We start from the raw sequence: 13,366 nt of genomic DNA on the forward strand, positions 1-13,366 counted from the left end.
CTCTCTCTCTCTCTCTCTCTCTCTCTCTCTCACACACACACACACACACATTTCATGTCTTCTAGTTTGATTTCGACATCCAGTATATATATTAGATATTTCAGTAAATGCTTATTGACTATGATTTGATATTGAAGGTAATGTTCGGTTACCTCATGTTTAAGATGTATGTCGGTTTAAAGATTTTAGATTTTGGGATTTCAAATCCATTCTCAGATTGATTGAGATCCTTTGTTCGAAAGATGTACGTTAAATTTATTACCCTTGCTCATCGGAATTTGCAATTCTCAGTCCCACACCTTCCCTTTCTTGTCTCTGAGATTCATGGATTTCAGATGTATTAAGCCTTTAAGGACTTTAAGTTCACAGCCATGAAATCTACAATTTTCTAAAACCACAAATTTAAGATAAGCCCCGCATAGGATCTGACTTTCAATGATCCCAGATAATCAAAATCCCCTTAATTGAGCACCGACTTTACACATGGTGGGTACAACAGTCTTTAAAAACAAATAACAAAAAGGTTTCTATATTAACGGGCCAACTTGTCGTCTTTCTTGCACCAGGGATTGAACTACCACAATTTAATGCAGTAAGAAGCACTTCATTTATAACAAAGCTCCATTAAACGAAAAGCAATCTCCAGTTCGTGCTTTGTTAGATTGTGCAAAAAGTTTCATGGAAATAATTGTTGGATTACAAGGACTTTAGTTATAACATCAAATGAGGCTACCGACTTCATCTTGTATGTGATCCACAACAAAGAATGGATGGTGGTAGCTATATGGGTAGAAACAGAAACTGAATTTATTTTATTGGCTCATATACAAAAGCTGGTTCAGGAGATTGGCATGTCTTCAAGACCCTACGCGTTCTACAATCTAAAGGACCCGGTTGAATTTGTGACATGCCATTCGGGTGCCCATGGTGTACCCAAATTCGAATCAAACACGTAGAAAAGTTTCTCTAGAAAGAGTTTTCAGGTGAGCCGAAGAGAACCCCACCACCTTGGTTAAGGGCCGAAACCCTTCATTTTTTTCTTTATCTCTAGGTTGTAGAACTGTCTTACGGGACCTGGGTGAACTCATTGTTACTTCTATTAACTCAAGAATAGACATGCCACTATTTACAATATAAATGAGTAACACATCCAGAAATCAAACTAAGGACCAGGCATTTCCCGGCCTGCCAGCGGACCAGTTATACGATGCCTCTTGGGACTTTTTTACAAAGTGTTTGTACAGTAACAATAAGAAAGTGTTTGATAACAAGATTACCAACACACTGTTTTTGAACTTGTTACAAAGATTGGTTATATTCATGGAACACGTGATGCCCTGTCATGGTAACGTGGTTGGCATGAACGAAAACTTGCTCACTGGCAGCCGGCTTACTTCTCCTCCTCCCAAACTTGGGAGGGAAAGGAGTTACCAAAAACGCATATACAAATTCCATTTCACTATAGATGGACTGACAATACTATAATTTCTTTTACGTAAAGTATCCATCAAGCTTGGCGAAGTTTTTGAAGCTGGTTGAGGCAGTATGGAGGTTAAATAGGAACTACCAAGCATCGGTAATTTGAAAAAAAACTCTCTGTTTGTTGCCGGTCGACTGTGTCTGGCCGGCCAAGTCAGTAAAAGGGAATGCTGCTTGGCCAGCTTAGGCATAGTTGGAAGGCATGTGGGATCAAATCGGTCGCCGAGTCAAGCAAAAAGCAATGCACTTGGAATGTGCAGCGCGGTGGTGCAGTGACAAGGCGTTTAAATGCATCATGATCAGCAGTCCCTTTGGAAGTACAAGTCCGTCGTTGGGGAATCCAGTGGGTTCCCCACGCGTAGTGTTTGGATACACAAGGGGGTGCGCGTGGGGTAGGGGCAATTCCCCCAGTGGGCGCATACGCTGCGTTCCACAACCGCGTAGAGTCACGCGGGGGTGAGCAAGTGAAAGCTCATCGTCGAGTAGGGCGATGGTCGGCCGCCTTACTTAATGACATATAGTCGTCAACTGGCTTCGGCTGGGGACTTCCTCCCAAGGGAAGTCTACCCCCACCCAGATTTCGTTTGGATGTAGATAGGCACTTGGAAGAATGGTGAAGTTCTGACAGGCCATGGCTTTCCGATGGTCGACAAGGGGATAAAACCTGGGTGATGGTGTGCCGAGTGCTTTGCACTCCTCGTCTAGTCCACAGTCCCGAATAATGATGAATGCTTCCGCTAGCTTAAAAGAGGTGTTAGGCTGGCCGAAGGCTTTTGGGAAACGCCTTCGGCGCCGCGCGGGTCGGAGAAACTCGGCCCGTGACAAGTGGTATCAGAGCAGACGATTTCTCGAAGGGAACTTGAAAGATGAGAACGCTGCGATGATAACAAACAAGTGGTTCAAAGAAAAAAATGTTGGCTTGTTTGGTGCCCTAAGGGTTTGGGCATGTTCGTCGGACACTGGTTCAGGTGACCGCGTTGGTGTTGGCCAGATGGAAATCACATGTTCCGAAGATGGTGTCTGGGCGTCAGGAGCTGAAGGGCCAAGAGAGCCGCTCGCTGAGACAGATAGGGTGAGACCTGACGTGGAAAAGGATTGTCCAGGAGGGCAAGTGCCCTTAGTGTTGACATGTCTCGAGGAAGGAGCATGTGCACGGGTAGGCAACACAGCTTGGAAGTTTGAAACTTAGTGGTCGTCAGATATGTTCCAGATTTTACTAAGAAAAAGTGCAAATAATGAAAGAAAAGTGGGGTGATGCTGAGAGATGGACTAGAGGCAAAACACCCGATAAGGCAGCTAGCCACGACGTGACGGGTGCGTCAACCAGACGAACGGATGAAGGCTGAGTTTAAAAGAAAATCAAGGGAACGGTAGCTGAACTTCTATCGCTCGGGGCAAAGTCACTGAGGTCAGTGACGATTTTGGCGGTGGGAGAGTGTTGCCGGTCGACTGTGTCTGGCCGGCCAAGCCAGTAAAAGGGAATGCTGCTTGGCCAGCTTAGGCATAGTTGGAAGGCATGTGAGATCAAATCGGTCGCCGAGTCAAGCAGAAAGCAATGCACTTGGAATGTGCAGCGCGGTGGTGCAGTGACAAGGCGTTTAAATGCATCATGATCAGCAGTCCCTTTGGAAGTACAAGTCCGTCGTTGGGGAATCCAGTGGGTTCCCCACGCGTAGTGTTTGGATACACAAGGGGGTGCGCGTGGGGTAGGGGCAATTCCCCCAGTGGGCGCATACGCTGCGTTCCACAACCGCGTAGAGTCACGCGGGGGTGAGCAAGTGAATGCTCATCGTCGAGTAGGGCGATGGTCGGCCGCCTTATTTAATGACATATAGTCGTCAACTGGCTTCGGCTGGGGACTTCCTCCCAAGGGAAGTCTACCCCCACCCAGATTTCGTTTGGATGTAGATAGGTACTTGGAAGAATGGTGAAGTTCTGACAGGGCCTCATGGCCATGGCTTGCCGATGGTCGACAAAGGGATAAAACCTGGGTGATGGTGTGCCGAGTGCTTTGCACTCCTCGTCTAGTCCACAGTTCCGAATAATGATGAATGCTTCCGCTAGCTTAAAAGAGGTGTTAGGCTGGCCGAAGGCTTTTGGGAAACGCCTTCGGCGCCGCGCGGGTCGAAGAAACTCGGCCCGTGACACTGTTAATCATTTTGTTAATTGTTACTGAAGATCTTTAATTAGATATGCCAAGATCAGCTTAAGGATGTAAACACTTCATGTTCGAGTTGGATCCACTCTTTGTTGAATATGCGATGAGATTCAAATTCAAGTTTGAATTCAGATCTTAGCTTTTCTAAGATTGGTCGGAACTTTTTCAGATTTCAGTCCGGCATGACCTCCGATTCCAAATGCAATCATGAAACTGTATACCGAATTAAAGTCTTTCTACCATTTTCAACCTCAAAACAAATTAAAAATCAACCAAGTATTTATATATATATATAAACAAATACGAAGATAAGCGAGTGCGTATTATAGTTTCATAGAGGTACGTGCAGATCTATGGTGAGGGCTGGCCCTGATATTATCAGAGGGCTCGGCTCATTTATTTAGGTGCGAGGTGGCCCTGCCCCCTCCTTTTCCGCCTCCTTCTGGCCCACTGCTTTCTCGATATCTACAGTTTCTTTGGAGGCCTAAACGCGCAGGCGATGAGGGGGCATGGTGGGAGACGTGGAGCTGCCGCTCGCGGCCCCTTCGGCACGCCCTTCAATAGATGAGAAAAAGGGAAAGAAGATAAATGAGAGGCAGGAATAATATCAGATTGGAAAAGGCACCAAACGCAAATGATGGGGGGAGAAGCAGAGCCTTGCAGGAAAAAGAAAATGCTTTCTCCAACTTCAAGGCAAAGAAGTTAAAAGAACTTTTTCTTTTCACGAATCCCTATGGGTGAGGGATTGGTAGCTCATAAATATTAAAAGTAGGAGAGGTAGTTGCAAGTAATCAATCGGATGTCCTCTTTAACAAAAGCACAGCCGCCACCCATCAATGCTCCCATCGAGCCCCGTCGCCACTGCAACTAGTCTCCTCCTCGCTGTCGTCAGTTTGGTCGTAATTACTCTTTCATTTTTATTATTTTCATAACTTTTCAATGGTTTTCTTATTTTCTATCGGTCATTTCTGAATTTTTATAACCTTCTTTTCTTTTCTGTAAGAAGATAATTTCAACTCTTCTGAAAATCCTCTTTGGACTAGTTTTGCATTTCTTTTTGTTACCCCTGTGTGTGGTTTCTGGCTTCATTTCGCGCATGTTTATTCCTTTCATTGGCTGTATGCATTTGAATCTGACGGTTTGTCGGCACCCCTTTGTTTTCCCACTGCTGTCGGTCAGGCAGATGCCACATTCAGTCCTAGACAAGACAACAAACCCTTTGCGAAAGTTGGTTCAAAAAGCTGAACCTGTTTCTTTTTTCCAATGCTAGAATGTCGTAAATGCCCTTAAGCTGGGAGTGCAGCCATTAGAACATGTTCAGCTCACCATGTTCATGGGAGAGGGAACGTGAAAAGCAAATTGATATATTTGCAGAGCGAATGAATTTGGTGTCCCCAGGTGATCTTACATAATACATGTTAATATATGAAACAATGCTCCTTTCTTTCAAACGATGGGGAACTAGAATAGGGTTTCTTCAGCATGCTCAAAGCAGACGATTGAGAGATATGGACTCCACCTTAGTGATCATAAGGCAAAATTATGAGTCTTTTTGTAACACCCACTATGGCAAAGTGTAGTTTTTTTTTTTTTTTTATGAAAGATCCTTAGAAATCTAGGAGAATTTATAAAATTAGTTGTCTTGATTCCCAGCCTTTAAGCATGAATTATACTTGCTAGGGAATAGTTTATGATCTTCTAAAGTAGGAGTCCATATGCCGAGTTGTTATACTTTTAGTTGTCACAATTGTGGCATTTTACTTAGAACAGTCGTAATGAAGTTGACACTGCCTAGTCCTTCACTTTACCCTAAGCTGCAGGTTCCCATTTGTGTCCTTCACTCATGGCCTATATGGCTTGGACCTCCACATCCTACACTAAGCAAAGTTAAACCCATGAACCAAAAGTCATTTAGAGTCATACCCTTATGCCATTTTGGTTTTCTTGGCTTGTTTTGACGTGAGCAAACCAAGAAAAAGAAAAAAAAAACTCAAGGGCCTTGTCCGATTAAGCAAGTCCCCCAAGCCTGGCAGATGAGAAGAGCCCCTAACCTGTTGAGTTTGGCATTTGTGTTTGCATCTTTATAACATCAGCTGAAGGTTCAGCAGCGCAGCCCGACTTGCCAGGCGTATAAAGGAAGCCAATGGGAGAAATCAACAGCAAGTTGTCAGAGGTGGACCAACAAGATGACTTGGCTCATGAATAAAGCCAAATTGAGTTGCCAATAAAGAAATTCAGACCTCAGAGAAATCGTAAGGTTTCCAAGGAGGATCTTTCCAGATCAGTCATCGAGAGGCAATTTCAGTGTCTTTATTTGTGACTGCTAAAGAAGTAGATTCCACCATGACTGCAGCCTGCACGGCTGCCCGGCTGCCCGGAGATAATTGGTGCACTGTTTGCGAAACTGTATCGGAGAGTATTCTATCGCCCCTGGCCGACGTGAAACCGGCCCGATACAGGTTATGTTTGCCACATTTTTTTAACCTTCTAATTCAATTTAAAGCAATTTAAACCCATTTTAAAATTCAAAAACCTGAACAATAGCGTCACAAGGGCCGCACCGATGGGCAATTACAACAATGAATTGGTGTCTCATTGCGCATAAATAAACAGTTCAGCAGCGATGGTGATTCGAACGAATAAGATTCTCCAGTCAGGACAAGTAGCATACCAAAATTTGGTTTGCCATGGGATGAAGGCAATCTGTTTGCAAAGCGGAAGTTGCACAGAGAGGAGACTTAATAGCTATTCAGGATCCTGGATACTGATGCATAGGTGCCAACTGCTGCACTAGCTATGCCTAGCCCAATGATGATAATGCTCGAAGTGACCTGATTGAAGCAAAAAAAAAAAAAAAGAAAAAAATAAAAAGAAAGAAAACGAAAACAAAGGATGTGTCAAGCGACTAAAAAAATGTTGCATAATTGATGAGATAGAGGGATGTGGCGCGTGCGTGAGTGAGTGTATGCAGCATTAAATGCTATAGGAAACCTGCAACGTTGTAGCTTTCTTCTTTGCTATGTTCAAGAAACAAAGAGGAGGCAAGATGACCGCCTGCCACAACCATATTACCAAATTAAAGATGGCATGACCACCTTGTAGCAAGAAAAAACAACGGAAGACCCAACACTCAAATATAGAATCATTACCACAAGTATACTGAGAAGAGAGCCGATTAAGGCCATCACAAGACCTGTGCAACAAGGAAAAGTATTAGTCTAGTTCATGATCGGAAAACTGCTTGAACGATATAAAACATATTTAGTTACTGCGTTGTCTCAGAGCTTGCCAATGCCAATATATAAAAACTCAGAACCCAAACCTTTATCATGCAACAAAAGAATCAGCTATTTAAGCAGTAGGCCTAAATAATACACAGAATGAAGAAGTTATCGTTAATGTTGTCTTTATGAGAATAACGTATGCCTTGACATGCACAGCCGCTAACAAGTTCAGAATGTCTAAATGTGAGAATGCAAGCTACAGGTGGAAATTTTCTTTGCGATGAGAAATATCTATAAATGTTTCAGCCATCTTGCACACGATAGACGTTATTTTTCTAGCATTTGTGGGGGTACCAATTAATGTTCATCCAGTGGACTTTCACACGCCTTCCTTGCTCCATGCCATCCTAAGAAGCACTTTTTAATATTCAGTTGACAGCCCATGGGTCATAAATTTTTAAGGCTTCTACGACTTTCCTCACCTTTCCCTCAAACTGGTAAGAGAAATAATCCTCTACTAGCTGTTCATGGATTACTGGCGCCGCAAGATTTCATACTACTTAACCCATATGGCATATGCACGCTAAATCCCTTTGCTTTAATTGCACATGCTACAGCATAAATCAACATGTTCATGAAGAACAAGACACATGGCAACTTTTAGAGTAATAAAGAAGTGCCATGGATTCATTTGGACTTTAACGATACAGTATTAACCATCAAAAGTCAAAACATCTGTTCTACGTACCAAAGAATGGCAAAAGGAATGCGACACAAATGGTCGAAATAACAAGCCCTGTCCGTATGAGAATGGAGAACACTAACTCATTTTGAGCTCCACTTGGAAGCAATTCTTCTATACTCCTTGCCAAGGGATTAAGAAGTAGTGCATATCTGTTTGGTGTCAAGAAATTAACTTATGAAGACAAACAAGCTACGGAGTTTTGTAGTAAAGTTGGGAACAAGAAAGTATTCCTATATCTGCACGTTACACTTCCAATCAAAAGGATACTTCGTAAAAGGATTGATCACCTAAGAGGATAACAGACAGAAGAAAGGTGATTTCAGGAGAATTTACTAGTCATTAGTTTGCAGCTGTGTAAAGCATTTCTTGAAAACCATGGAGAATGAAATTACAAATGAACTTACCGTTGTCCATATTGCAACTTTTGAAGAAAAAGCATGCTTTGGCAAGTTCAAAGTTATTTGAGAAAGTGTTCGTTGACCAAACATGAGATATCCCAAGGCTGCAACTGAACCGTATATTGCTGTGCACAAAAGGAAGCTGAAAAGAATAGCAATTTAGAAGAAATATTACGGGGAGAGCACTAATGGGCAAAAAAGATACCTTTACCCACCAAATAATCAATGCCTTGTTGAATTTTGTTTTGTCAGACATTGATTGATAGATGTTCGGGAAAACTGTGTGCCCAGAATAGCAAAATCCATGCACCCCAATTGCTAATGGAAGGCCACTCCAATTAACAAGTGAACCAGTCTGGTGAAATCCTATATGATTGGTGGCGCCAACTAAGAACACTGAAAGGGTTATTAAAATGGTTGCAAGAACACCCCCAGCTGCACGGTGCACATGAATTGCATACAAAACAGTAGATAATCAGTAATCACCGAATCGCCAAAAATATTGGATGTCTCCAATGTCTATGTAACAATAAAACATGCAACTCCATGATGAAGCCAGTATGTCACCTGAAAGGTATGATATAATTCTAAGGTCTCTTAAGCAAACAGTTGGAAGAACTATAAGACCAGTTAGGATTCCAAAAAAGTGAGCAGAGTCGGCATGAATCCCACCCCAGTCAAGTGAAGTGCCAGGAAACAGGCTTGTGAGATTGTCTGCCTCCAAAATGATAAACTCTACACAGTATGACTGCATTGTAGAGTTAAACAAAAGGACACTGTCAGTATGAACTCACATGATTTTCAATATGAAAATAAGTATTATAATAATCAATAGAAAAAGTTTCATGAACTAATGGACACTTACATACAGCTCCAGGTATAAAATGATCTGTGTCAAGAGAAGTACAGTGTTAATAAGAATATCTATGTATTTGATTCAGGAAAAATTTGTATTTACCAATAAAATTTATAAGCAACACAAAAGTCACTAGAAAATCCACAGAGTGTACTGATGAACAAAGAAAACTAGAAAGAGTATCATGCTACTTGCAATACGTGCACTGGGAGAAAGACATAAGCCACAGAATATTGAAGAAATGACATTATCTTTATCACAGCTTCATAGATTCATCTGTTAAGAGACAAGCCAAAAGTAAGAATAGACAATGTACTTTGCCTAATGACTGCTTCACCTTTATTCTTAAAAATTATTAAGTGCATTGATGAGCAGATAGATCATTGTCTACCAACACAGCCTAAACCTGTTTGTGTTCAAATCATCATCGTTCAAGGGAAACATGGTAGCTGTGTCTTTGCTCAAACATCTCCACCCTCCGGTTCATAAATAACAGAAACTAGACGTGAGAAGAATGTTATGAGAACTTGTACAAGAGATTTCTATTTGTTCAACTCTTTGTGCAACTAATTTTCACACCCTATTGGCTTGCAAAAGAACTAGTTAAATGCTCCAATCATGCATGCAGATTATGTCTTCTGCTGAAACCTATCCTCTTTTACGTCTAAATGTTCTTGAATTAATATGGCATACCTCTGAAATTCCTTTTTGATCCCTTAATGGCTGTAAACATGTATGTGAATAAATGTTGGCCTTAAATTTAAGTTATTTAATTGAAGAAATTTTAAATGTCAATATGAATTATGTGTAAGGAAAAACATATATATTTCTCCGTAACCAGCACCATGACTAGAAGTTCCAAGACAGCATGATCACCAAGCTAATTGGACAGCTGCCCAAAGTCAAGTCGACTTCAAACATCAAAATACAGAATTAAACAGGAAGAACAGGTAAACAGATGTTTTCAAGGTATAAGCCCAAGGGCAAATGGCATGACCAGTGACCCCATATTATGCAGTTGTCAGCCAACTGAAAGAAAGGGTAACAGAACCACAGAATGAAGTATCACTAGCCTGATAAAGAAAGCAGAAAATAGAAAAGAACAAAAAAAACCAAAAAACTCATGTTACTTACAGATATGAAAATACGCCCAAATCTGCCAAAAGCTGCTTCTCCAATATCTGGATAGCTGAAAATGCCTTCTCTGCTTTCAAAACATTGTTTCATGAGGATGCCTGTATAGCAGCAGACAATCGCAAAAAAAACTAGGACCAGCAAACTTGCCCATCCAGCTTCTTTTATTGTGAATGGAGTAGAAAGAAGCCCCACACCAGCCAATACATTAACACCTGATTATGAAGAGCCAATTTAAAAAAAACCCAAAGAGATAAATAAAAGATAGATCTCAATAAAAGATAGATCTCCACATGAGCATCAAGTGCATTTTCAAGTAGCAAGAGAAATCCAAAAAGGTAATAATATATATCTCTAGGTATATGATTAAGTTTCATACTGCAATTTAATGTAGAGAATAGCAGAAAGATGTCATGATCGTCAGAATAGATATTAGATTACCATTAAAAATAGTCTGAGTGAAGCTACAACCACAAATAGCAGGCCGTTCTGAAAACTGCAAATCATGGCAACTTGACTCCTGAAATAGTCTGGATTTGCTTAGAGTTTTCTCCGATCGTTGTGTCTCAATAATGCTTTCTGATAGCAAGGGCAATTTTGCTTCCAAGTCATTGCAACTCAATGCACTTTCATGGAAACTTGAATACCTAATACTGGAAGTACGTTGAAGAAGGCCAAATGTTGGTGATGCAGCAATTGTATAAGAATCCGTTGTTTCCCTGCTTGGAAGGACATAATTACATGAACAAATTGATGTAATATAACCTTTGTCTAGTCTAATTAGTGGGGTATGATATATAACTTGAGCCAATATATCCTATAGAAAACGTAGTTAAGTTCGTTGCTATTAAAACAATAAAAGGCAGCATGCATGGTGTATAGATTAGTAAAAGATACCACATCATGAAGACTATAGACAAGGTCAACAGGCACATATCATTCATACTTTTAATTTATTTATTCTCTCTATACAAACACAAATATGTGTCCCTGTCATAATCTTCAAAAAGATGCAGTATCTCAAATATTGCTCATGATTTCTTTGAACATTCTATTGTTCTCACTGTGCAGCAGGAACTTTTATTCAAAAGAATATCGCTGACCATCATTTTGTGATTCTAGGGGTTGTCTCAGCAAACAGATTTTTCACAGAAAATCATGTCACGAAATACAGCACCACCATTCCATCTCTTCACTACTCACTAATCTGGAATGAGACCCCTCAATATTCCAGAAACAGTAAGGTTAATCAGTTCACTGGATCATGAAAAGATCCCTTACTCTGTCGTCCATATTAATACACGATTCACAATTAAGCAACCAACTATCCAGCAGATACTTAACACAATGGGAAAGTACAGCATTATAACGGTTAAAAGAAGCGAACGGATAACACCAATAAACAATTTAATTTAACTCTGCAAAAGATCACATTTAGCCATGTCTATCAATCTTTTCGACAAAAGGCTGCCGATACAATAGCTGACTTCTGAATCAGATGCCATTTAAACACAAGCAAACTACTATCGCTACAACCGACCTACTTACAAAGCGTGGACATATGGACTTACGGACAAGGAGACCATAAAATAAAAAATGCATGCTTCTCCTCCGAAAACCTAGCATAAGTACTTTAACCATATATGCTAGGGCAATTTCACAAGTATCGCATTGGGTAACTATGTTCTCAGAAATTGGTCGTCCATAAAGAAAAGAGACCACATCCGCCGTGATCCCGCACTCCTAGATGCAGGGAGTGGGTCATTCAAGCCCATCGTAGTGGGTCATTCAAGCCCATCGTAGCCTTCGGTCGTTAGAAGTGGTTCCAGGACGCGATCATCTATAAATTCCCCAGAAAAGAATTTCAAAAGCCACGAAGGAAGAAAAAAGAGAGCAAAAAATATTGTTCCTATATACTTCAATGAGCAAGTGAAACGAGTTGTCCAAAACAACGAACTAAAACGACCCATTTAGCCTCTTCAGGTTCGAATTTAACTTCCCAAATCATCACCAGATCCGTTCCAGCAACGTAAACGAAGTAAAATAAATCTCCGTCCAGTTTTTTTGCCTTCGATTCATAGAAGAACCATGACGGCTGCAAATCAAAAGCAGCATGAGCAAATCCGAAAAGAAGGAAGAAAAGAAAAGGAACTCAGAAGCAGCACCTGTAACTGCGCGGCCACTGACTCGAGGTGAAAACAGAGGAAGAGCATGAGTTCTCATTCTTCCCCCAACCATTCTCCTCACAATCGTCTCTCCCATTTTCCATCTCACCATCGGTGTCCTGCGGCGAGCTCTTCTCGCTGCGCGCGTCCTCGTCTTCCTCCAGGAACATCTCGCGGTCCGCGCCTTCCATACCCCGTAAACCAGAATTTACAGTCTGAAGTTCGGATTCTATAACCAAGCTTTTCAGGATCTCAGCGAGGTTTCAGGTCTATTCCCGAATGCATCCCAGGGAACAATGACTTCACGAGAGAGATGGCGAACGATTTGGCGTTGGCTAAAAAGCCGAGGAGGGAGGGAGAGCGCGCGCGCAACGGCCAAATATCTTCGTTCGGTGACGGTGAGCCCAACAGATTTTGGGAAACGTGGAATTACCCGCTTCGTCCTCCAGTTTTGAGTTTATGACGGATGTGCCCCTCTTCAGGGCCCTCCTTTTTGGCTTACTGTCGCCTTTATGAGGAAAGTTTTTGCTTTGTTCAGGCAACTCTGCGATTCACTGCCGTATCCATTTGCTACTCCCTCCTTTTGAATGGAAAGTTAATCTTGTTTCTCTTTTTTTTCTGTTTACAATCGCAATTCAAACCCATGTGTGTTTTTCTGTCGACCAAAATTTTGGTCTGTTTACGTGAAAAAGTTCAATCATACCAATTTTTAAAGGAGTCATCTATGGCAAAGTGATAAGGTACTCACGTTTTAAATTTCATTCACAGTTTGAGATGAGCTTCTCAACTATCAAACATCTGTCGATTTCTTCAACGATCACCAATTATTGGGACAAAACAAATAAATTTTTCTGTCTTCTTCTCATTTAACAGTGAGGAAGGAACATTCATAATAGAGTCCACGTTGATTTGCTATGTTACAGACGCGCTGCTACTTTTGATATTCAATTCTAAAGTTGTTTTGAATTGAAAACTTTAAGCAAACCTAACTACAGAGGCGGCCGATAGAGTGAGGAGAGAACTCATGCGGGTCTTCTTTTGCCCATCAACCGACGGTTCAGAATAGAAACGTACGTATATTTGCGTCTCCTTCCCGGACTTGTGAGTCGGCCTGACACATGAGTTCCTTTATACCACTTGGGCCACGAGAGAATGTCCCCTTTGCACGTGAATCTCGTATCAGCGCCGGGCTCTTCTGCTTCTTCTT

At 41.5% G+C, this 13,366-nt stretch overlaps 1 protein-coding gene across 1 annotated transcript; it reads right to left on the reverse strand.

Moving 5' to 3' along the window:
• Positions 1 to 6,133: 6,133 nt before the first annotated feature.
• LOC116251374 (amino acid transporter AVT1A-like) lies at positions 6,134 to 12,529 on the reverse strand. Its single transcript, XM_031625593.2, has 12 exons — positions 12,160 to 12,529; positions 10,436 to 10,713; positions 9,995 to 10,209; positions 8,870 to 8,893; positions 8,572 to 8,752; positions 8,220 to 8,439; positions 8,011 to 8,146; positions 7,874 to 7,893; positions 7,610 to 7,755; positions 6,787 to 6,830; positions 6,629 to 6,691; positions 6,134 to 6,468 (listed from the first exon to the last, which is right to left on the reverse strand). Exons 1-12 carry the CDS (start codon positions 12,348 to 12,350, stop codon positions 6,376 to 6,378), a joined length of 1,611 nt encoding a protein of 536 aa, XP_031481453.1. The 5' UTR covers positions 12,351 to 12,529; the 3' UTR covers positions 6,134 to 6,375.
• Positions 12,530 to 13,366: the final 837 nt, after the last annotated feature.

The sequence above is a fragment of the Nymphaea colorata genome, chromosome 3 (assembly GCF_008831285.2).
Source record: "Nymphaea colorata isolate Beijing-Zhang1983 chromosome 3, ASM883128v2, whole genome shotgun sequence".
Classification (NCBI taxonomy): domain Eukaryota; kingdom Viridiplantae; phylum Streptophyta; class Magnoliopsida; order Nymphaeales; family Nymphaeaceae; genus Nymphaea; species Nymphaea colorata.